The sequence below is a fragment of the Danio rerio genome, chromosome 17, assembly GCF_049306965.1.
Source record: "Danio rerio strain Tuebingen ecotype United States chromosome 17, GRCz12tu, whole genome shotgun sequence".
In the NCBI taxonomy this organism is placed as follows: Eukaryota; Metazoa; Chordata; class Actinopteri; order Cypriniformes; family Danionidae; genus Danio; species Danio rerio.
In genome coordinates, this window is record NC_133192.1 from 2,712,624 (window position 1) to 2,738,590 (window position 25,967).

At 38.8% G+C, this 25,967-nt stretch overlaps 1 protein-coding gene across 10 annotated transcripts in view; it reads left to right on the forward strand.

Annotated features, from left to right (window-relative positions):
• cep170ba (centrosomal protein 170Ba) overlaps window positions 1–25,967 on the forward strand; it is a 66,775-nt gene that overhangs the window by 30,065 nt on the left and 10,743 nt on the right. For 2 of the 10 annotated variants that reach the window (XM_073927992.1, XM_073927993.1), the window contains exons 8-13: window positions 5,320–5,482; window positions 7,805–8,108; window positions 11,196–11,971; window positions 14,498–14,668; window positions 15,608–15,746; window positions 16,104–17,594. In XM_073927992.1, the coding sequence (XP_073784093.1) occupies window positions 7,805–8,108; window positions 11,196–11,971; window positions 14,498–14,668; window positions 15,608–15,746; window positions 16,104–17,594 (2,881 nt within the window). In that variant the 5' untranslated portion in view covers window positions 5,320–5,482. The remainder of the gene's footprint in view (window positions 1–5,319; window positions 5,483–7,804; window positions 8,109–11,195; window positions 11,972–14,497; window positions 14,669–15,607; window positions 15,747–16,103; window positions 17,595–25,967) is intronic. The other 8 variants (XM_017351731.4, XM_021467255.3, XM_021467254.3 and 5 more) reach the window with 5 other exon arrangements.

Consider the following 25,967-nt stretch of genomic DNA (forward strand, 5'->3'; position numbering starts at 1 on the left):
TGTATATCAGTATTCAATGGCTTTGCTCAGTACTTTGTTGATGCCCTTTTGGCAGTGATTACAGCCTCAAGTCTTCTTGAATATGATGCCACAAGCTTGGCACACCTGTCTTTAGGCATTTTTGCCCATTCCTCTTTGCAGTACCTCTCTAGCTCTATCAGGTTGGATGGGAAGCGACGGTGTACAGCCATTTTCAGATCTTTCCAGAGATGTTTAATAGGGTTTAGATCTGAGCTCTAGCTGGGCCACTCAAGGACATTCACCGAGTCGTTGTGAAGCCACTCCATTGATATTTTGGCGGTGTGCTTTGGGTCATTGTCCTGCTGGAAGATGAACCGTCGCCTCAGTCTGAGGTCAAGAGCACTCTGAAGCAGGTCTTCATTCAGGATGTCTCTGTACGTCGCTGCATTCATCTTTCCCTCTATCCTGACTAGTTCCTGCTGCTGAAAAACATCCCCACAGCATGATGCTGCCACCATGGTGGTTCATGATGGTTCTTCTCTGTCCACAGAAGAATGCTGGAGCTCAGACAGAGCGACCATCGGGTTATTAATCACCTTCCTGACTAAGGCTCTTCTCATCCGATCACTCAGCTTAGTTGGTCGGCCAGCTCTAGGAAGAGTCCTGGTGGTCAAAAATCTTCAACTTACGGATGATGGAGGCCGCTGTGCTCATTGGAACTTTCAGAGCAGCAGAAATGTTTCTGCCCCAGCCTTGTGCCTCGAGACAATGCTGTCTTGGAGGTCTACAAACAATTCCTTTGTCTTCATGCTTGGTTTGTGCTTTGACATGCACTGTCAACCCTGGGCCCTTGTATAGACAGGTGTATGCCTTTTCAGATCATGTCCAATCAGCTGAATTGAGCACAGGTGAACTCCAATGAAGCTGCTGAAACATGTCAAGGATGATCAATGGAGACAGAATGTACCTGAGCTCAATTTACAGCTTTACACCAAAGGCTGTGAATACTGATTTTACAGCTTTTTATTTGTAATAAATTTGCAACAATTACTAAAACTCTTTTTTCACATTTTCATTATAGGGGATTGTGTGTAGAATGTTGAGGAAATAAATGAATTTAATCCATTTTGGAATAAGGCAATAACATAAACAAATGTGGAAAAGGTGAAGCGCTATCAATACTTTGCAGATGCACTGTAGACATCCTAAAGAATTTAATGCATGCTAAACAAATAAAAACATTTAAACAAATATAAACATGCTAATTAATTATATGTATGTTGAGCTAAAATAAGCATTCTATACAATTATAAACATGCTAAACAATTCTATGCATGTTAAACTAATTATAAGCATGCTAAATTCTGTGAAAGTGCAGCTGATGTTCATGAGTATAAAAGTCCTCCTGCGTGCTGATCTGGAGCCTCGTGATGGATTAGTGGAGTCCAGAGAAGCTCATTGTGTTTCGGTCTTAAGTGCGTTTTCTGCTCAGATTAAAGGCTCACCATAGAAACATTTCTTCTGCTTCACTTGCTTTGGCTGTGGTTTTGTAAGCACATTCAGGAGTCACCTTTCAGTTTACATCAGCTGACTACCAGGGATATTTTAGTACTAATGAGTTACTGTTGGGGTTTTTGTAATGATTTTGTTATTGTGTGTCTGTGTTTGTTTTACAATTGAATTCTTTTTTATTGTTGTTGTATATTATTTATTATACTGATTTATACCCGTTTTTTAAATGTTTTATAGTTTTGCATATTGTTATTTTCCTCATGTTCATGATGGATTTTTATTTAGTTTTTTGTTAACTATATACGTTTGTAAAAATATAAAGAATGTTTTGAGTTATCATTTAAAGTAAAAATATGTAATTTTATTATTTATTATTATTAACTTTCTATTTTAGATATTTAATTATTATTCTGATTTATACCTGTTGTTTTTTTTTTCATGATTTGATTTTTTTCAGTTAACTATAAATATGATAAATATGATATATATATATATATATATATATATATATATATATATATATATATATATATATATATATATATATATATATATATATATATATATAATATAATATATATATATATTATATTATATATATATAAATATATATATATATATATATATATATATATATATATATATATATATATATATATATATATATATAATATAATATATATATATATATAATATATATATTATATATATATATATATATATATATATATATATATATATATATATATATATTATAGATATATAGCTATAAATCAGTGGTTCTCAAACTGTGGTACGTGCACTAGTGGTACACAGGCTTCCTTCTAGTGGTACACGGAGAAATGAAATATGTCATGTACATGCTATAAACATTTCAAAATTGATTAAAAATAATGTATATAATATGCCATATATGACAAATAGCCTATATACTGCCACGTTTTTTTTTTTTTACCTTGGCAGAGTTGTAGCTGGTTTACTGGGCCTACTACGCTACTTTATTTCAATACTGCTCATTTTGGTGGTACTTGGAGAGACCATTTTTTTCCTGAGGTGGTATTTGATGAAAAAAGTTTGAGAACCACTGCTATAGATAATCAGTTATAGATATAAGTAATACTAAATACGTGTGTGTGTGTGTGTGTGTGTGTGTGTGTGTGTGTGTGTGTGTGTGTGTGTGTGTATATATATATATATAATATATAATTTATAGTTATTTATACACTCACTGGCCACTTTATTAGGTACACCTGTCCAACTGCTTGTTAATGCAAATTTCTAATCAGCCAATCACATGGCGGCAACGATTTGCTGCAGTTCAAAGCGAGCATCAGAATGGGGAAGAAAGGGGATTTAAGTGACTTTAAATGTGGCGTGGTTGTTGCTGCCAGACGGGCTCCTCTAAGTATTTCAGAACCGGCTGATCTGCTGGGAATTTCACGCACAACCATCTCTAGGGTTGACAGAGAATGGGCCGAACAAGAGGAAATATCCAGTGAGCGGCAGTTTTGTTGGCGCAAATGCCTTGTTGATGCCAGAGGTCATAGGAGAATAGCCAGACTGGTTCCAGCTGATGGAAAGGCAACAGTAACTCAAATAAGCACTCGATACAACCGAGCTCTGCAGAAGAGCATCTCTGAACACACAACACGTCCAACCTTGAGGCGGATGGGCTACAGCAGCAGAAGACCACACCGGGTGCCGCTCCTGTCAGCTAAGAACAGGAAACTGAGGCTACAATTCACACAGACTCACCAAAACTGGACAATAGAAGATTGGAGAAACGTTGCTGCTCTGAGTCTCCGTTTCTGCTGACACATTCGGATGGTTGGCTCAGAATTTGGCCTCAACAACATGAAAGCATGGATCCATCCTGCCTTGTATCAATGATTCAGGCTGCTGGTGGTGGTGTAATGGTGTGGGGGAGATTTTCTTGGCACACTTTGGGCTCATTAGTACCAATTGAGCATGGTGTCAGGGCCACAGCCTACCTGAGTATTGCTGCTGACCATGTCCATCCCTTTATGAGCACAGTGTCTCCATCTTCTGATGGCTACTTCCAGCAGGATAACGCACCATGTCATAAAGCTCAATCATCTCAGACTGGTTTCTTGAACATGACGATGAGTTCACTGTACTCAAATGGCCTCCACAGTCACCAGAGCTCAATCCAATAGAGCACCTTTGGGATGTGGTGGAATGGGAGATCGGCATCATGGATGTGGAGCCGACAAATCTGCAACAACTGTGTGATGCTATCATGTCAATATGGAGCAAAATCTCTGAGGTATATTTCCAGTACCTTGTTGAATCTCTGCCATGAAAGATTCAGGCAGTTTTGAAGGCAAAAAGAGGTCCAACCCAGTGCTAGTAAGGTGTACCTAATAAAGTGGCCAGTAAGTGTATATATTACGTAATTTATATAAATACATTTTTTATATAAAGATATATATTTAACTATAAAACCTAAATATACATATTTTTTACTTTTAGTTAACCACACTAAACTCTGATATGTAGTTTAGATGTCAGTCTTTATACATCTCTAGCGTCACCTGCAGTCAAAGGACATTTGTGCAGCCTTTTGCTTTGTGTGTGAACAAAAAAATGTGTCTCTGCCGGAAAGTTTACACGTGTTTCAGCTGATCAGGTGTTAAGATGGAGCTGAAATAGCTGAGCTTTCTCACAGCAGGAGTCAATTAAGGCGTCAATAATCTCCTTCTAGCTTCACAGTCACCTGCATCAGTCTGCTTTTGCCCTTAGTTTGATCTGATGATTCAACACATTTGCACGTGCATAATAACAGCTTTGTGTAATTTCAATACATTTCTAAAATTCTATTTATTTATAAAACATAACTTTTTTGGGTTTTTTTTAATATTCGCACATATTTTGCTGGTCATTTATACTGGCTAGTACTTGATTAAATTGAATTAATTGCACTTTTAAAAAATATATACAATATTTTTCACGAAAGCTGGGCTGTTAGCTAATAATTTAACCTTTGTGCATGCATAAATAAAGCTTTGTTTGATTTTAATACATTTACAAACTTGTAATTTATTTATTAATTTGTTTATTTGGCTTATTATAATTTTGCAATTCAGGGTTCAACGCTAAGGATTTTTTCAACTGGCCCGATTGGACCAGTGGTTCAGATTTTTACTTGCCCTGCCAAAATTTTCACTGGCCCCGCTAAAAAAAATAAATACAACAAAAAAATTAATTGCTATTTATTAGCCACATATAATAAACAATGTGTCACGAAATAATGTATGTGAATGCAGAATTTAAATGTTTGAAAAATGTTAAAATATTTAGCAGTAAAACATAGCAGTATGGAAAATGCGCAGGTATTTTATTCCAAAACAAAAGGTGGCTGACTTAAAAGTGACAGCAAACTATGCAAAACATCACTTAATTTTTTTTTTCGTGCTGTACTCATTTAAATGTTTCCACAATGTTAGAAACAGACGTTTTCTTTTAGCCTCATTATTTGATGTTACGGTCATGTTGCCGTCTATTTAAATTTAGTGACAAGGCAGCACTGCCCCGATCGGGCCAGCAATGATTAGTATTTGATAGTATTTGATATAATTTATTAGATTGCACTTTCAACTAAATATTTTCAATATTTTCACAAAGGCTGGGTTGATCTCTATTAATTTAATTTCGTTGTACATGTGTAATTAAGGCTTTGTTCCATTTCAATACATTTCAGAACCTGTATTTTATTTCTGAATTAATTTTACATTTTTTATTCTAACTTGTGTTTTTTTTTTTTTTTTTATTGGACCTTGAGTCTGGAAATAGTCATAGTGCATTAATACTAATACTTTCTCACAGAAAACACGAAGGAAGGGACCAAACATGATCTCAGCATTTCTCCAGACGATCTTCACGATGGCCAGAGCAAATCCAGCTTCATTCACAAAAAGGAGCCCAGTTATTTTGAGATCCCTACTAAGGAGAACCATCCAAAGGCCAAAAGCACATTGACTGAGGTTAGGCTTATGACTATGTCAGTTTTATTTATTTATTTTGCTATTAATTGCTGAAGATTTTTATCACAGTAAACCATACAGTATTATCAGATAAATGACCTAAACTGCTTAAAAAGGTTACTTTAATGGGTGTAATAACAAAAAAACCTAGTGTATTATTAATCTATTATTATTAACTGCACTTAATTCAATGATTATGACTCATTTAAAACAAGCAGAAGCACATAAAAAAGTACATTTTTATTTCATGGCGATCACCCCTGACCTACTTTCTGCTGAATTTGAATTTCTGGTTTTGAATTTTAGCATATTGAACTTGATGTTCTGAGGTTTTCATCTCGAAAATTTGAAACTCTATTTTTACAAACTGGATATCTGCAGTCTGTGAATTCAGAACACAAGTTTGAAAAGTTTGAAAATGCGTCTATAAAAAATTCAGCCTTGAAAAATTCAGTTGTCTTAAATTTCAGATGTTCAATAGTCCAGTTATGAAATTCAAATTCAAAATAAGATCAAAATAAAAAATTTTTTAGCGGCATATAGACCTTATTCTTGGCTACGGCATGGAGGGCGCCATAGCGACCTGCGTCTTACGGTAAAATGCTAAAAACTTCAGTTTACAGCGTTTACAACTGGTAATTTGTGCTCCGAAAATGGGTTTCAATAACGTTTTTAATGTATTACAGAGTGTTTTTGTGACACACAACTTAGAAATGTTAAAGCCGTTATAATTTGTCAGATGTGGTTTAAGAGCATCAGAAATACGGAAAAAAAACGCTCTCCTAGTTTACGTGTCTGCCGTCAGAAATAGTGTGTGTGTGTGTGTGTGTGTGTGTGTGTGTGTTTGTGTGTTCGTTCCCGGCTTGTTAGCTCAGCGGCTCTTCAACACACAAACACAGACAGAGAGAGCAACATAGAGCAAACCAGAGTACTGGCATGAAACTTAACAGATATGAAAGTCGTGCAATTTACAAAAATGACCAATAAAGGTCTGTTATTGATCCTCTTCTGGCTGATTTGCTGTTCATTCTAATCGCGAGCCGTTTGTGTTTTATTTCGTGTGTTGTTTTTACCACGGTTTGTGTTTTTCTGTCATTTCGAAATGACACTAGCCTATATTTTCACTGTCACAGTTATTAAATCAGTGTGTCAGTGGCACAGTACAGGCTACGTGTGTGTGTCAAACATTTTGGTGAACTACATTAGTTTGGGCTGGTTATATATTTGAAAGAAAGAGAAAATGTTGACTTTAGCGATGGCGAGGCTTCATTTAAATGGCAGAAGATGCCATCTGACAACGAGGGGGAAACGCCTCACAGCAGCTGTTTTCCATCCTATTAGATCGCATTTCTTTAAATAATCAGTCCAGTAGATGGTGCTGATGGACAACAGTATTAGTTCAAAGATGATAAAAGCAGAAAAAATAGATTAAAACTATCGTTTCAAAGCTGTCCAAATGTGACAGTTTGCACGCATCAGCTGCCGACCGGAAGTTCTTGGCATTCTCCTTGCGCATACACGCAAAGCATAATGGGTAATTTTGCTTCCTAAGAAAAAGGTCTTTAAAAACTCTTATTTATTAAATTACAATTGTCAATAATTCAAAATAACACAAATCAAATTCTGATTGTTTGAGCATATTATTAGCTCCATACAATACACCACAAAACAACACCATCAAATGTGGTTATAATGGAAGTCCGTGAGGCAAAAACAGCCACCAACAGTAAATTAGGGAGAAAAAATGTAAATCTAATAATGCATCAAAGCCAATGTTGTTACTAATCTTTCACATGTCCAAAACTGTGATTAAAATGGGGGAAAAAATCCAGTCCACAATTGCGTTTTATATTGAAATTGTCATTTATGTGTTTTTTTTCACCAAATCAGTGACATCATGTAATTTTCTAAGCAATTTAATAGTTTTGATCAGGACTGAGGTTGATTAACGGATTTATGCAAAAAAATGTGGAAAAAAATATTAGTCTGATGCTTTTTTTACAGAAGTTTAATTTAGTGGATGTTTTCATCTCGGACATAACAAAAGGGTAGTAAACTTGAACTGTGCACAGAGTTTTCACTCAGTATTTCAGCATGTAGTATGCCAGATTAACATATGAAAACGTCAATGTTTCAACTATTAATTGACTACTAATCGGAACTACTAACTATCGATTAAGTCTCTTAAGAGCATTTGGTGCTGTTATGAACACCACTGCACTGTAAAAACGTTAAGAATAAATAATTACTTATGGTATTATCAACGTTGTGCATGCACATTATCATGATATATTGAATTATTGAATATTGTATTATGTCTATTGGAGATGCAGGAGATTCCCACAAAAGACCCCGACCACAAGCCTCCGTCCGTCTCTCCGGTGGTGCAGGGTCACGCCTCCTTCACCATTGAGTTTGACGAGCAAACGCCTGGAAAGATGAAGATTAAGGACCACATCTCTAAAATGTCCATCCGCCAGCGCAGAAACCCCAGCAAGGAGTCTATAAGCCGCCTGACGGAGGTGATGTCTGTGGAGAATAAAGTGGCTGATTGGTTGGTGCAGAGCGACACGTCTTTGAGGAGTCTTGAGGAGCCCAGATCAGATCAGCTGCTCAACAAGACCTTCAGAGGTAAAACACGACACGGAGAATTCATGACTGTGTGCTTTGTGTTCATGAATATACATTTTAGATTTAGTTATTATTATACAATGGCTCAATGCTTGACTCTGATTGGCTTATGGACATTTTTAGGTGTGCAGTTATTTTCTGGTGATATTTAGGGCTCTATCATACACCCGCCCCAATAAGGCGCGAGATGTGTTTGGCCACGATTTGTTGCTATTTTCGGACCAGTGCAAATCTAAGTTTCATGTTTTGCATCGCGTTGTTTAAATAGCAAATCTATTTCCGCCATTTTGTGGACTCATGGCTGTGCTGGTCTATAAAGGAGGTGTTTTAAGGCGCATTGTTGACGCGTTGCTATTTTGAGGAACTGAAATAAACCGCACCATTGACCAGCTAAAAGCTGCTCTGAAGTCAAGCACAGAGTACGTTAGTTATGCACCTATACAGGTCCAAACACTTACACACTGCTAAATACACACAGGATGAACACGTGTGTTTGGATATAATTCGTTATTATTCTCCATTTATTTGTTTGCTGGAAATTAGAACTGAATTTAGAAATAATTTTGAAACAAATCTTTGCGCTTAACAAACAAAATTAAATATGCGGGCTAATGGATGTCTTCAGTGGAGTGAGTGACCACCGTTTCCTCACTCCACCAAAGTAAAGGAGTAAAATAAAGAGGCTGAATGGAGGAGGCTCGTTCTTTATCCTCGTGCTGCAGATGTTCTGTTTAACTGTTTGCTCGCTAGGGAAGCGTTCAGTTTTTATGGGGGAAGAATGAGTTCATCAGACTCTGGATTCGAACCGAGTTCATGCTCGAACGTGTCAAAACATGTTGACATGCGTTTTACGAGCTGCGCCTCTGAGACTATTCAGGGTACTACAACATTTACACCTATAAATCCCACTATTTCTTTTTTTTAATCCACACAGTGCGATGTTCAGACTTAACTGTGTTAATCGCATCAGCTAAACTCTCACACTCTATTTTTTTCTTTTGTTGTTAATTCCGGAGGACAAACATGCAAATAACACAGTTTTTCTCCGGTCTACCTCCGAAAGCAGCACCTCCAATTCACATTCTGTTCAAAGTTTCTCTTCTTGTTTGCTTTTGCCGTTGCTTTTTCGTTTGGTTTTGCCAAAGTAGAGTCATTAGCATATTCATACAGGGGAGGAGGCAGGGAGGGGTTTTGCGCTCGTGCATGTTTCGCTCAGATTCACGTTCATTCGGATGTACAAAAGAATATGGGTGGGATTCGGCGTACGCAGTGTTTCATACATCTGAATTTTTTTCTGCGTACGCACATTTACAGCTTTGTGCGTACGCAATGTTTTAGTATGATTTCCACGCAAGTCTTCGTACATGAGGCCCCAGAACACTATTCTAAAGAAGAACTAAAACAGTTGTTCTGGACTTGTAGCTGTCCAGGGTATCAGCATTGTCTTAAGTCTTAAAATGTCTTAAAGGGCCATGACACCCCCCACTTTCGGTTAAAGTCTACTTCAGAATTTTTTCAAAAGATGCATGATTAATGGGCGTGGAGCTCCGCGAGCATCGGGCAGGAGTGGGCGTGGCCAGCAGGGGAGAACGTGAGCGAACGAAGGTAGCTCACAAAATGAGACAAACCGTGAGGAGATGCATGAGTTTATAGTTTACAAAGTTAAAATGCAAAGAAATAAACAGTGATTTAATGCCCTGCTACATTTGTTATTGGTAATTTCATACACACATAACCACAATTTATATCATTATAAAGATAAGTGTGTTCATGTAAACCGTATAAATGGGGACTTCTCCCTCAATCCCCGTATCCAGCAGACTCAGTGCAGCAGGTCTCCTGACCTGTCTATTTTAACCATTAGCCCTGCTGGTAATCTAGAGGATTTAGGCAAACACAGCAGCACAGTGATGTGTCTGAATGTGAACGAACTCCTGATGAAAGACAGCGTCCGCCATTCTCTGATTCTCGTGCTGCTCTCCCGACAAAAATGCTAGCAGCACACACTCAGCTTTGCTGTATGATCAGCCCTGACAAGATCGCGGGGGAAAACATGCAACAAACCCCGTGGATCATGGAAACAAACACATTTGAGCCTTCATGAACGGCTAAATACTGTGTGCCCGTGGGTCCGTGACACAGCTCGGGCTTGACTCTGGCAGGTCTGGCAGGTCTCATGAATAATTAAGCAGCCGGCTCTTCTCATAGGATAAGAAAACTCCGCTATGAATAATAATGAGAAACCGACGCGTCATCATTGCACTTGCAGTTCTGCGCTACGTCGCCGATTTTGATCCCGCCCCAAAAATCATTTTAAACCCGGAAGCTGAAATGAGCTGACAAAAGCTCAAAATTATCCAGTTTTCCCCACAATTAGAGGTGACAGGTGCTAACATTGTCTAAACTGATGCTCAACACACACAAATCTGTTAATATAAAAAAAAGTTCTCCAGGGTGTCCTGAACCTTTAAGTCTCAAAAGCTAAATTTTAGGTTTTAAAAAGTCTTAAATCTACTAAAACGTTGTGTTGTAGGTCTTAAACCTTTTTTTAACTGGTCTTAATTTTCCTTTGTTCATGTATAGCTAACCAATCTGGCCAGTAACACTCATACAATCACCAACAATCCCAATCTCATTAATGCTTATTACTTGAAATGGCATTTAATTACTTTCCTTACAGTAACTTGTTAATAGTAATTTGTTTGCAAGTTCTCCATTTATTTACTGCTTAGGGATACTGACCTGACTTATTTGTTTTATTATTAAATTGTCATTATTGTATTATTAAATGTGTTAAATTATAATAAATTTTGACAGTTCAAGTGAAAATCTTTTAGCATATAGCCCCATATAAGTCTTAAATTTCACTCATAATTGTCTTAAAAACGTCTTGAAGTCTTAAAGTTAACTTGGTGAAACCTGCAGAAACCCTGTGTGTCATTCCTAAGACCAATTGATGCTGTATTGGCTGCAAAAGGAGGAACTACATAGATTACTTATCTAAAGCTTGAATATTATATCTAAAATTCCCCAAGTCACATCATATCACTTTTCTAAATGTTTATCGATTGCTTGTATTATTTCTAGATGCACACCATAATGAAGATCCAGATGTGGAAGAACAGGAGGAAATTCTGTCAGTCTCACACTCAGCTGCACAAAAAACCCCACCACAACAAGAGCCTGTAGATTATCCATCCAATCAAACGGCAGATTCAAAGAACCAATGCAGAACGGACCCCAAACAGGCTTACGTGATTGAATTCTTTGATGATGCTCAACGCAAAAAGCGCTCGCAGTCTTTCACCAACAACATCTCCTCTCCAGACTTCCAGTCTGCGCTGAAAAACAAGTTGGACAAACGAAAAGGCACAACTTTGTCATCCGGACACAATCCAGCAACACAACAGTTCACGATTCCCCTCAAAGATTCAGATAGTCCACAGAGAGCTGAATCTCTGCGTCGCGAGACGAGCGAAATCCGAATGAGCACTTCTGAATTCAGCTCTCGCTCTGTGACAAAACCGTTCGGCAGCATCGGCCGCAGGTCCAAAATCTCGCAGGATTTCGCAGCGGAGTTGCTTCGGGTGTCAAAACACAGTGCTGCGTCTTCATGGGACTCCAATACAACTTGGGTGAAAACGTCTTCGGCATTAACGACAAATAATGTGGTGCAGGAGAGTCTTTCTCAATCGCAGAATCACATGATCAGATCTGAGCGAGTGGAGGATGGTGATAATACTGAGGGCAAACCTCCCAAAGGGCAGGAGGAGGAGGACAGTCTGAGTGATGCAGGAACATACACTATTGAAGCTGAAGGGCCGGATAGAGACGTTGCGGAGGCGCGGAGCTTGATTGATCAGGTACAGTATATACACTACACACTGATGACTGAACATAGGGATGGGTGATATGATGGAAATCTCATGTTGTGATATAAGTCATCATGTTTTTTGTTCTCCATTTTTCCAAATTTACAGTAATTTTAAACACCTACATCACCTGTTGACATTTGAGCACTGTTGGGCACGTTCTTAAACAGCACTGATTGTGATTGGCCGTGAAGGTCATCCGTTTTTCCGAACTTAGTGCTGTTTATTGAGTGTACCCATAGATACAGGCACACCAGAGCATTTAACTCGAGGTTACTCGCCCTCAAGAGGTTATATACCATTAAAGAGCCATGAAACCCCCCGTTTCAGCAGGATGTTTTCACACCTCTAGTTTGGAAAAAGTCAGGAAAGTGGGCGTGTCTAGCTTTGTTTGGGTGGGAGTGTCGGGGGAGGAAAGATGGGCAGGGTTTGAATAAAAATGGGAGTTACCATTTGGGCACGCACGTCTGACCGAGTACAAACAAACACACACGCAGGGGAGACAGTAGCCCCTTTCACACATACAGACCTTTCCGGAAAATTGCCGGCAATTTTCCGGAAAGGTTGTGTGTGAACAGGTCCTTTTTGAAAATACCGCTAAATTCGTTCTGGCTATTTTCCGGGAAGAGAAGTTGTAACATTACCGGTAATTTGCCGGAATGCTGCGCTGTGTGAACGCAGAAGGAAGATTGCCGTAATAAGCGCGTGCACGTCTAGAACGTGCTGACGTGAGACGTCTGCTTTAGCCAATCACAACAGTCAGACGCATTTACGTCCGCGCGGTTTGTGAGAATAAAAGCCTTTGAATATTTTTCCAGACACATTCAGCTGCTAGAAGTTAGTCAGATCACGTTTATATGTTCTTCTTAATGCCAACTGTGTAAATAATCATCGATGAGATGCTTATAATAAGCCGTTGTTTGTTTACCTTCAAGCTTTGCGTGTGCCTGTGAAACAGACTGTGAGCGCCAGCACACACACATATTATGAACATCTCGACATGCGAAAGTGATCCTGCGAAAGTTGTTCACAATATTGATCATCCACAGAGTTTGTAATGTAGTCAAATGTTTACAAACACAAGCGCAGCCGTTTAAAGCTCATTTGTGGTGAATGATGTCAGAATTTACCGGTATTTTGGAATGGATGTGTGAATGCTCTTTTCCGGAAAATTTCCGTAACGTCCTCGCCTGTGTGAACAGCGCTTTTTTCAACAGCGAAAATTTCCGGAACGACTTTACCGGTATCACTGTGTGAAAGGGGCTAATATGTGTTTAATGATGGTGGAATGTTTGATACCGCACGTCGTATAAGAGAAAATAGCCTCTGCATTTCTCTGTAACTTAGATGCACTCGGTAGGTCAGAAAGCCGTGTGTATGTGGACTATCCTGTCACAAAAATGCGGTGAAAATTCAACACGACAGTCAGCAAAAGTTTGCTTACAGTGTTCACGTGTTTACACTCAGAGAGCAGCATTTACTGTGGATCTCTCAATATTATAATGACATTAACATACTGTAAACTAAGTAACTTAGAAATCATTTTGACCAAGGTCTGTCTTTAAACACTGAAAGAATACTGCTGACCATACCAACTATAACTTTGCCGTGTGAATGAACAACGAAAGGGCGCTGATAGCACACACTTACCAAATCTGTAGAGACAGGACTATCAACACATACTGGAGCTGCATCTTTTTTTAAAGGAGACGAGCAGCAAATCCGGATCTCACCATTGATGAGAAATGCTCTCGAGTAAAATAATGTTCCAAACAAACACATTTCTGCCGCGCGTCGTGATCACTGATCCACACGTGAGTCTAGCAGCGCTCTCATAGAGAGAAAATGAAACACAATCTTGACATTACAAAAATGCAAGCAACACTGGCGACCCGTATCTCAGAACAATTCTTATTGTTTTCCCACAACTTTTGGCAACACAAAGTGCGTTGTCTCTCTGCCGTCTGAACACTGTTTCAGGTACAGTCTAAGAAAGCTATCATGCATATTAATGAAGTTGCAGCGCATACATAATGGAGAGCGTGCTGATTGGTTTGAACCAAGCCATACTCATGAATGAATGCAACACACTCAGAGACGTAATACGGGACGCCTTGGTACAGACGTCCAGTCTACACGCTGAAATACACGCTAAGATCTCATGGCCGTGACGCAGCTTCAAAAATTCGTTTCAAACCGGAAGTACGAATTTGCTCGAAATAACGCAAAAACAACCAATGTTTACTTTTTAGTGAGATATATGTGTCCTAATAGTGTTTTTAGCAGTGTGGGACACATATACGACTGTCAACAGCTCAAAACATGTGTTCTGGTGTTTCGTGACCCTTTAAGATTTTCTTTCTTCTGTTAAACAAAACCTGTGAACAATGACATCCATAGTAGGAAAAACAAATACAGTGGAAGAAACTCTTTATCCAATCAAGTGCCGGAGGAGTTCCAGTCAGCTGAACACGCATCTAAAATCCTTTATATTCATGCATTATTTATCATTAACAGGTGTTTGGTGTTGGAGAAAACAGCCAAACCACAGCAGCATCAGCAGCAGATAAGGCTGTAGTTGGTGACTCTGAGGCTCATGATAGCCTTCTTGTCAATGAGAATAGTTCAGGCCTGATAATGGGTCAGTTCCCATCAGAACATAGTGCCACAGCCAAGAGTCCTGCGCAGGTAAAACAATCCCGAACGCTGGCATCTTCACTGCGGATCAGGGCATTAGTGGATAAATCTGTCAATCGATCACTGTAGTCTGCTTCAATCTGAGTGGGATTTTCTTTGGATCTTTCTTGGGGAACTTGTCATGTCTTTGGGCTCTTTCCTGCTTTTGGATGATTATGAACGAGTGATTTGAGTTATTAAATTGTCTGGTCTTTTTTGTTATTGGGGTGTTTTCATTTGATATGTTTTAATATTTTCTTTTTAGATTAGATTAGATTCAACTTTATTGTCATTACACATGTACAAGTATATACTTTTTGATGCATTCAGACATTCAGTAAATAATGTGAAGGACCAGTTAATGAAATTTAGTTTTTTTATTTAATAATTTGTTTCCATTTCAGAAAGTGCAAGAAATATTTAGCAAATAACCAAACAAACAAATAAATACATATATGCATAAAAAATAAAAATATATTAATGCCTTGAAATTCCAAGATTTGTAATATCTTTAGCATAGCTGTATACGACTCTGGTTTGCTCATTATTTTTAACCAAGCATAAGATTAAGAGTTTTAATAAATATTTGCATTGTATGATTTTAAATATTCACATAGTTTATTCTGAAAAGATTATTATTATTATTTAAATATCTGAAAGTGTGTATATAGCAATGAAATGCATAACTATTTAACAGAATTAGGACAAAAGAAGAAAATAAAAGAAATAAAAGAATAAAACAATGAATTCTTAAAAATAAAATAAATGGTACAAATAATATTTTCACAATGTTTAAATCATCATAGTATTTGTTCAAAACAGTTTAGGGCAGATTATTTTATTTCAAGGTAAATAGAAAAGACATTATTTTTTAGATAGTGAAAATTTCTCAGGTACAGGGATGCCATTTAAAGTGCTTTGCCATAGTGGTTGATTTGGTCTTTTCTACAGTTACAGTCAATGACGTCATTAACACCTGGAGGCACTCGATGGGTTTCTCGCTGGGCCAGTTTGGCTGATACCTATTCAGACTCTGGTCCCGCTTCAGGAATATTTGATGTCCCAACACAGGTTGATCTTCCCTCCGAAGGTATGGAGACTTTGCTTTAGGGATATGGAATTTTTGACTGATACTGATAACTCTTTAGATTTGATTGCTGATACATAGACTAATACATATAAATATTGTTCTTACATATATATATATATATATATATATATATATATATATATATATATATATATATATATATATATAGCATTTAGGGGCTGATATCGGTATGTCTGCAGTAAATACATGATTTATCAGCTTAAACATATCAACCTAATCTTGTTAACTGCATAGCTACCGATGTATCGTGCATCCCTACTTTGCTTGGCTCACTAGCTTTTTTTGCTTTTGTTTTTGATGAGACTTTTAATTGTTCATCTTGATCATATCTTTAAGCTGGTGAAAGGATAAACATGCTTAACCGGAGCGCTGACTACTCTGAAAATAGCCAAAACAGCAGATCACGACGAGTTCTGCCTCAGGTTCCTTTAAAGGAGAAGATTGAGACACCTCCACCCATGATACACATCCAACCTGATCCGTACCTGTCCACTGTGGAGAAGAGTTCACAAGTTCAAAAGCACAAGTGGGATCCACAGAAACTCAATGTGCAGGATGATCTGGATCCAGACAGCCTTAGCGATGCTAGCAAGTCTGATGACGGATCTGTCATTGAACAGTGCAGGAAGACTCCCGAAGTGAACCAGAAGACATGGAGTCGGCCTTCAAAAACACCATCCAATCAAGACGAGGCAAAAGACCAGGATACACCTCAGAAGTTCTCCACTGCTACGTTAACCCGACAGTATGGGAAACCAAGCAAGAGCAATGGTGCACCACCCAATATTGGTCAGCCAAGCAAAAATGACTCTTTTGGAGGAGACAGTTTAGTGTCTATTGTTAGACAAGAAAGTTACACCAAAGAAAGAGCGAGTGATGACATCCAGTTGTCCAGATTGCCCCAGATATCGAGTCAGCCCATGAGCAAAGATGTTTTTAAGGGTGTAAACAGTCAAGATACTCATTCATACCTTAAAGACACTGAGGATGTTCTTGCATCTCTGGAAGCCAAGATTCTGGAGCAACAAGTAAACAACGGTCGCTCACATCCGGAGGACTCTTTCTCTGGAGAATCCGACACTTCTAGTACTGTCAGTGGCAAAAACCCTTGCGTTTCTGTTCCCAAGAAGCCTATAGTACTCAAAGGATTCTTAAAAGGTACCGGTCAGTATACCAGAGAACCTAAAACCTCAGAAGATCAGTCTGGGATGAAGGAGAAGTCAGATCCAGGCAAGCGTTTTCAGCTCCGTCGAAATCATAGTTCTCAAGACTTTGGAAATGAACAGCAAAGTCCTGCTACACGGCAGTTTCCTGACACTGTCTCAGACCAGGAATCAAGTTCTTTACCTTATAAAAAGTACACTATTCCTCTTCAGAAGGAAGGTACGAGCAAATCCAAACCTACCGTAACTCGCTCCAATAGTCTTTCCGCTCCAAGACCAACAAGAGCGTCAATGCTTCGACGTGGACGTTTGGGTGAAGCCTCTGATAATGAAGGTACCGAAACCGATCGAACGTCTCAGAATTCCGACGTCAATCCTTCTGCAAACAATCGAGTGGCTCAAACAAGCAAGAAACTTTCTCGATTGGACATTTTGGCTCTGCCTAGGAAAAGGACGGGATCTTTTAACACCCCGAGTGACACAGAGTCTTCTTCTGCGAGCCGGACGAGCTTCTCGAACCGCAGCACAGAGTCGAGCAGCTCCGTGCGGAAAGCATCAGTTCCGGATCCCAGGGCTCTTCTGCGTAAGGTTACAAATGCCATCAGCAGGCAGCCGATCACTCGCGGACGCTCGAGCAGTGCCAAATACGCCAGCAGCACCGCCAGTAAGTATCGTTCAGTGTTTTATGATTGACCTACATTTGCATGGACATTTTAGTTTTAGTTGGAATTTAATTATTCTAATTAATCAGTCTGATCATCCGCTTGTTAAGTGTGACGTCACGCGAAGCGGCTTCCGGGTCCAAGCGCTCTATTCAACTACATGGGGAGACACATGAAATGGTAATAATAAACGTTTACAAAGCGATGTAATGCTTACGAAAATCACGATCGCAGTATATATGTCCGTGCCTAATATCCAATGGCCAGAAAGTAATAATTTTTTTTATAAATTGATAAATTTTTGGTATTTGTTATGCAGCAAGCCCAGAGATTGTTGTGTACATTACGATTTTATATAAAATTAACTTTAATGTGTGATAGGAATAAAACGTGATCATAAACGAATGATTTCTCCACTCAAATGACCGCCATTCATTTGAGTGGAGAAATCATTCGTTTATGATCACGTTTGGACCCGGAAACAGTTTTACATACGTCACAAACACGTCACCACTTAACAAGCGGATAGAGTTTACATGCAATCTAAAAAGGCATGGGCAGGTATAAGATTCTGATGGTATGATAACCTTGGATAGAAATATCATGGTTTCACAGTATTGTGATTACTGCTCTAAAATAGTTTTTTTGTGTCCCTATTGCACACAATATATGTTATTTAAAAAAAAACTTTTTAAGCATATTGTAACAGTAAACATGTCAGGCTAAATAGTTAAAATAAATCATTGACTTCTGCTGTCTTCAGTAGTTTTAAAAACGGATTTCTTTACAACTTGAAAAGGCATGTTTGGATATCTATCTTTTCTGAGGGTATAAAGTAAAGCAGCTGCACTGTTCAGCTCTACAGCGTGCTTCAGTGTTGGTTGATAAGCGATTTGTTTAACAGATGTTTTCTGAATTGTGTCCTAACCAGTAGCTTATTGATGTGGAGGGTACTTTTCTACTGGAGATACTGTTGCCCCACCCAAAAAAAATAAAATAAAATAGTAATTAAAAATGATTACATATACTATAGGAACGGTGTAACAGAAATATTTAGTGGTTTTAAAACCTTGTCTTTTATTATCCCATGCCTAAATCTAAATATAGTAATCAGATTGATGTTCATCTTTGTGTCATGGTTTTAATTGATTTGATTTTAACAACCTGATAATAATTCTAGCAGTGTGCAAGATGACCATTTCTTATTTGCTTTCATGTGTCAGAGTGACGAGCTTTCACAATGGTTTTGGTTTCATTTAGAATTATTCTTCCAATTGATCAGCCCGATCATTGGGTTTACATGCACTCTAAATATAGTGATCGGATTGATGTGCATGTTTATATGTCAATGTTATCAACACGCTAGTAACATGTTCGGCTATTGTGAGATTTGGTCAAATGTTGTGCAAACATAAGATGACTATTTCACGTTTGCATCCATTTATCAGAGTGATGATCTTCCATGATGCTTTCGGTTTTGTTCGTCATGAAGATATTCAGACTGATCAGTCTGATCATAGAGTTTGCATGCACTCTAAATATAGTGATTGGATTGTTTTATGCACAAATGTCATGGTTTTAATTAAATGCAAACAACATGATAATCAGTGTAACAATGTTCAAGTGATGTTATTTATGCTAGTAACATGTTCGTCATTCTAGAATTATACTATCAACATGCTAGTAACATGTTCAGCTATTGTGAGATTTGGTAAATGTAATGCAAACCTAAACGCTTGTACACACCGGGACGCTTTTCGTTTGCGTTGTTATCGTCAGCGTTTTTCAAGACATTTTTCCGGATTCAAACCCAAGCGATTTTCACTGGTGTCGAGCAGAGGAGGATGCAAAACCACTCCTAAAGCCTGATTTATACTTCTGCGTCAAGTGACCGGCGTAACCCACGGCGCAGGCAACGCGCGCGGCTGTGCATTTATACTTCTGCTGCTGTCTCTGTCGGTCTGCATTAACACTTCCGAAACGCTAGTTGGCAGTGAGGTGTAAATGTTCCTCTGTGTCGAGTTTCTTCTCTGCTTTTTGCTTTTCCTGAACACTTCCGGGATGTACAAGTGACTCAAACTCGCTCATTTTGAGGCAGGAACCGGCGGACGTGCAACAACTTTAACTATGAGGTAAACACAAAACAAAACTTTCCATCCGGAGCTCCTTCACGGGACTCCACACTTGTAAACAATCGCTCGCGCCATTCGCGCAGCTCTCGGTCTCGCCCAGACTCGTCAGCGCTACCAAGCCGACCAATCACAGAGCTTACGCTATGCGTCGTTGCGACGTGTAGTTACAGTTTTTAAAAGGTGCACGTCAGTGACTGCGATGGCCACGGCGAAGGGCTATGCGTCAGCGCCGTAGCATACGCCGACGTTTGACGCAGAAGTATAAATCAGCCTTTAGATGGTGCTACACACCTTTAAGCTTCCGACACCCGCTTGTAACACAGAAGAAGAAGACAAAGTTGACACGCTTGTTATGGATGGTTCAAGCAGCAGCTCCAGCTCTAGCGATGAAGAAATGATGATTGTTCACAAGAGCAATAAGCAGCTCCACGTTCATGTCGCCTCTGGGCGTCTTCTTCAATGTGCGCTCGTATTGAGAGTTTTGTACTTGAGCGCCTCCAAGAGCTGTTTACTGTAACTTCAGCAGCTCCGTGCACGTGAACAAAAGTGCCGATCCGATTGGTGGAGAAGGTTTTAGGGCAGTACGTCAAAACAAAAAAAGAGCATGAGGCGTTTCTTTAAAAATGACGCTTTTACGCCTGCCGTTTTGCACATTGGTGTGCACGATCACATTGACACCCTTTATTTAGTCACAAGGCGTTAAACGTCGCTGGAAAACGCGAGCAAAAAGTTTCCCGGTGTACATGGGCCCTAAAACTATTTAACTTTGCATCCATTTATCAGAGTGACAAGCTTCCGTTTTGCTTTTGTTTGAAATTAAATATATATATATATATATATATATATATATATATATATATATATATATATATATATATATATATTAGGGTTGTAACAATATACCGGTATGACGGTTTACCACGATTTGAACGTGCACGATTATTATACCATGAACAATTGCATATCAACGGTTTTAACCCTTAAAGACAGAGACAGCCGCCCGCGTCTAAAAATAAGTATTGCTCTTAAATGTTTAATAACTTTTGATCCGCTGATCCGATTCATACAATTCAATGATTGGCATAAAGAAGAGAATCTCAGCTTTCCAGTGCTGTATCACATAACATTCGCGGACTTTCAGAGGCTCCGGAATCAGTGCGGTTACGTCATCAACATTTGACAACGCTGATTTGACAAAGAAATGCTCGTCACTGTGTCTCCGGACAAATCAGACATGATACATTGATGCATTGTCCCTCCTCCATGCCCAGATTGGTTCAAACTCGCTATATCACAACCAATAAGCCTAGGTTTCGCTTTTGTTTGTGGACCAAGCTTTTTGAACAACACGGAATAAAACGCAAAAAAAAAAGTTTTGCATGAAATAATTCTCATACTAAGTACTTTTGCATGCACAGCAGCACAGAAACATGACAAAACAGTGACACAGCAAAGACGAACTGCTGCTCTTGCTGTTTTCAAAAGACACAAATGAAGATGCAGCTGTTTGTCTGCATTGCATACAACCACATCCAAATCCATGCTGGCACATAGAACCTAAGGATGTTCCATATTGAATCTAGTTTCGTTATGTAACTATTTATAGTATAGTAAATATTTATATCTATTTTTTTACTGAGGATTTGCACCATGTTTATTTGGACTTTATTTGGACTTTGACACATTATTTATTATTTTCTTATTTTTATTTGTTCATTGTAAGTGGTGTTGTTTATAGTAACTAAAAATATATTATATGGAAAAAGTCAAATTTGCTTCACTGTTCTATTATTTTGTAACATTTGTAACATACCGTATACCGCGAAACCGTCAAACCGTGGTATTGTTTTAGATGATTATCATACCGTGAAAAATTCATACCGTTACAACCCTAATATATATATATATCCATGTATATGCCATGGATTTAGTGCTGGAAATATGACAGTAACCGGCTTATTTTGCTAGCAATGCTAGTAACATGTTTATCATGCTAGAATCATACTATCGATATGCTAGTACCATGTTCATCCATTGTGAGATTTGGTCAAATGTTGTTTTGGTTTTGTTTGTAATGAATTTATTACAGTTGCTCAGCCTGATCAGAGTTTACATGCACTCTAAATATAGTGATTGGAATGATGTGCACATATATGGTTCTAATTGATTTGATTCTAGCAACATGATTATCATGCATAGAAATATACATTAGATGTCGCCTACCCTTTTGTTGTCTATTTGAAGGGAATGTGTCAATAGAGCCGCCATATTAGTACAGGGTAGCGCTCCTTTGAAATGAATGCGGGACCAAGCTGCAGTGGAGGACTGTGGCCATCCAGAGCCAGAGAATTACACATGTATATACATATATCTATGATCGGGAGTTTTCCCGGAGGTCAGTATGCTAAATTATTTTTATAAATTCCGAAATTTATATTTTACATCACTTTTCTACATTGATGGATCAGTGATCGCACAGGCATTCCTGACAAAAAGCTTGTGTTTGTGTGTATGGAAATGTACTATCCACCCTCCTTGTTAGATTTGATCTAATGGGTGTCCTGAAACACAGCTCCTCTACTGCTTTCACTTTTCAAACTGATGGAGGGAGCGATTCGTTTGTGAATGAATCTCTATTATGAACGACTCGTTCACTAGCCGGCAATAATACAAGTTTCTGGCAGCGCAGCATCTCGTTGTCATATTTCTTTTGCATTGTTTGCTGATTTTATTCAACAAAACTAGCATAAGCCGAGTGTTTAGTGTGAGTTGCTGCTGCTTTGCCTTATGGTGAATGCAGTAAGTGACTGAATTATTATTAATAACGTTATCTGATTAGCACAAAAGTTCAGAACATACAAAAACGTAAAAAACTTAACCTTACCCATGAAATGTTCTGCCTTTGTGCTTCCTTTGTTTGCTCGTTACTACACCCGTAGACAGCGCTAAAGTCCAGCATCTTCACGTAATAACACTGTCTTGACTAGTGCGGTTGAATGACACTTGTCCTGGGAGCACTGTACCAATGTGGCGGCGCTATTGACGCATGCTCAGGGTCCCTATGTGATATCTAGTGTATATAGAGATGATTATCATGCTAGAATCATACTATCGACATGCTAGAAACATGTTTATCTATTGTGAGTTTTGGTCAAATGTTGTGCAAACATAAGATTTTTTATCCATTTCCATGATGGATGCTCTTATGTTACATCCAAAATGATTGAAGTACATGTTTCTGATTGGAAATCCAGCTCTGTCTCTGTGTGACTTATGGTCATTGGCTCAGTTTGTGTGCGTTTATTTGTACTACACATCTGTGCCAATGACCATCCTAAACTAACAAGAACCCATTAATCCAATTGTACTAATATTTGAAATTGCAGATCACAACATCACATACTAAAACTTGTCAAGGTGTTGTGTCCAGATGACATTAACAATCTTATCCACCTTTTTCTACGCCACATGATGCTTTGTGTGAATTATGGGAGTAACGTCTATTAAACTGTAAACAATCAGTGAATAAACGAGGTGTCATTATTCTCCTCACAGATTACACATTAAATATTATAAGGCAGCAGAATAAGTTCTCAAATTACTATTAGTAGACTATGAATGACGAGTCTTTCTGCACAGTATTATTACAGATGGGTTGAACATCACTGTACTGTAGGTCAGTGTTTCTCAACCACGTTCATGTTGGACAAGCAGCACATTTTCCATGTCTCCTTAACCAAACACACCTGATTCAGATCACCAGCTCATTAGCAGACACTGAAAGACCTGTAACTGGTGTGCCAGACAAATTAGACCTCCGAAACACGCAGTGCTGGTGGGCCTCCGGGAACATGGTTGAGAAACACTGCTATAGGGATCGCAAAGAGAAAATGAACTGGAGTAGCTAAACTGTGAGCTTTGGCACAGATATGCTTTTGACACTAATGTCATGTTAAAATACCAAGCATCTTGTTTTGCTTTTTTGTTAGGAACAAAATGCAAGTGCTATTATTCTTCAGGAGAAAATATTTTAGTTTGGCTGGAGTAAAGAAGTCTATTAAATCTATCATAATCAATATTATAATTTGAATAAATCAAATTGGCCGTAGTGTGTGTGTGTGTTTGTGTGTGTGTGTGTGTGTGTGTGTGTGTATGGGTGTTTCCCAGTACTGGGTTGCAGCTGGAATGGCATCCGCCGTGTAAAACATATGCCGGAATAGTTGGCGGTTCATTCCGCTGTGGCGATAAATGTACAGGGGGCTAATAATTCAGGAGGGCTAATAATTCAGGGGGGCTATTAATTCAGGTGGGCTAATAATTCAGGAGGGGCTAATAATTCAGGAGGGGCTAATAATTTAGGAGGGCTAATAATTCAGGGGGGCTAATAATTCAGGAGGGCTAATAATTCAGGTGGGCTATTAATTCAGGGGGACTAATAATTCAGGGGGGCTATTAATTCAAGGGGGACTAATAATTCAGGAGGGCTAATAATTCAGGTGGGCTATTAATTCAGGGGGGCTAATAATTCAGGAGGGGCTAATAATTCAGGAGGGCTAATGATTCAGGAGGGCTAATAATTCAGGGGGGCTAATAATTCAGGAGAGCTAATAATTCAGGGGGGCTAATAATTCAGGGGGGCTAATAATTCAGGAGGGCTAACAATTCAGGAGAGCTAATAATTCAGGAGGGCTAATAATTCAGGAGGGGCTAATAATTCAGGGGGGCTAATAATTCAGGAGGGCTAATAATTCAGGTGGGCTATTAATTCAGGGGGACTAATAACTCAGGTGGGCTATTAATTCAGGAGGGCTAATAATTCAGGTGGGCTATTAATTCAGGGGGACTAATAATTCAGGGGGGCTATTAATTCAGGGGGACTAATAATTCAGGAGGGCTAATAATTCAGGAGGGGCTAATAATTCAGGGGGGTTAATAATTCAGGAGGGGCTAATAATTCAGGGGGGTTAATAATTCAGGAGGGTTAATAATTCAGGAGGGCTATTAATTCAGGTGGGCTATTAATTCAGGGGGGCTAATAATTCAGGAGGGCTAATAATTCAGGGGGGTTAATAATTCAGGAGGGGCTAATAATTCAGGGGGGTTAATAATTCAGGAGGGTTAATAATTCAGGAGGGCTATTAATTCAGGTGGGCTATTAATTCAGGGGGGCTAATAATTCAGGAGGGCTAATAATTCAGGAGGGGCTAATAATTCAGGGGGGTTAATAATTCAGGAGGGCTAATAATTCAGGTGGGCTAATAATTCAGGGGGACTAATAATTCAGGGGGGCTATTAATTCAAGGGGGACTAATAATTCAGGAGGGCTAATAATTCAGGAGGGCTATTAATTCAGGTGGGCTATTAATTCAGGGGGGCTAATAATTCAGGAGGGCTAATAATTCAGGAGGGGCTAATAATTCAGGAGGGCTAATAATTCAGGTGGGCTGTTAATTCAGGGGGACTAATAATTCAGGGGGGCTAATAATTCAGGAGAGCTAATAATTCAGGGGGGCTAATAATTCAGGAGGGCTAATAATTCAGGTGGGCTATTAATTCAGGGGGGCTAATAATTCAGGAGGGCTAATAATTCAGGAGGGGCTAATAATTCAGGAGGGCTAATGATTCAGGAGGGCTAATAATTCAGGAGGGCTATTAATTCAGGGGGGCTAATAATTCAGGAGGGCTAATAATTCAGGAGGGCTATTAATTCAGGGGGGCTAATAATTCAGGAGGGCTATTAATTCAGGTGGGCTATTAATTCAGGGGGGCTAATAATTCAGGAGGGCTAATAATTCAGGAGGGGCTAATAATTCAGGGGGGCTAATAATTCAGGAGGGCTAATAATTCAGGTGGGCTATTAATTCAGGGGGACTAATAATTCAGGAGGGCTATTAATTCAAGGGGGACTAATAATTCAGGAGGGCTAATAATTCAGGAGGGCTATTAATTCAGGTGGGCTATTAATTCAGGGGGGCTAATAATTCAGGAGGGCTAATAATTCAGGAGGGGCTAATAATTCAGGAGGGCTAATGATTCAGGAGGGCTAATAATTCAGGGGGGCTATTAATTCAGGTGGGCTATTAATTCAGGGGGACTAATAATTCAGGTGGGCTATTAATTCAGGGGGGCTAATAATTCAGGAGGGCTAATAATTCAGGAGGGGCTAATAATTCAGGGGGGCTAATAATTCAGGAGGGCTATTAATTCAGGGGGGCTAATAATTCAGGAGGGCTATTAATTCAG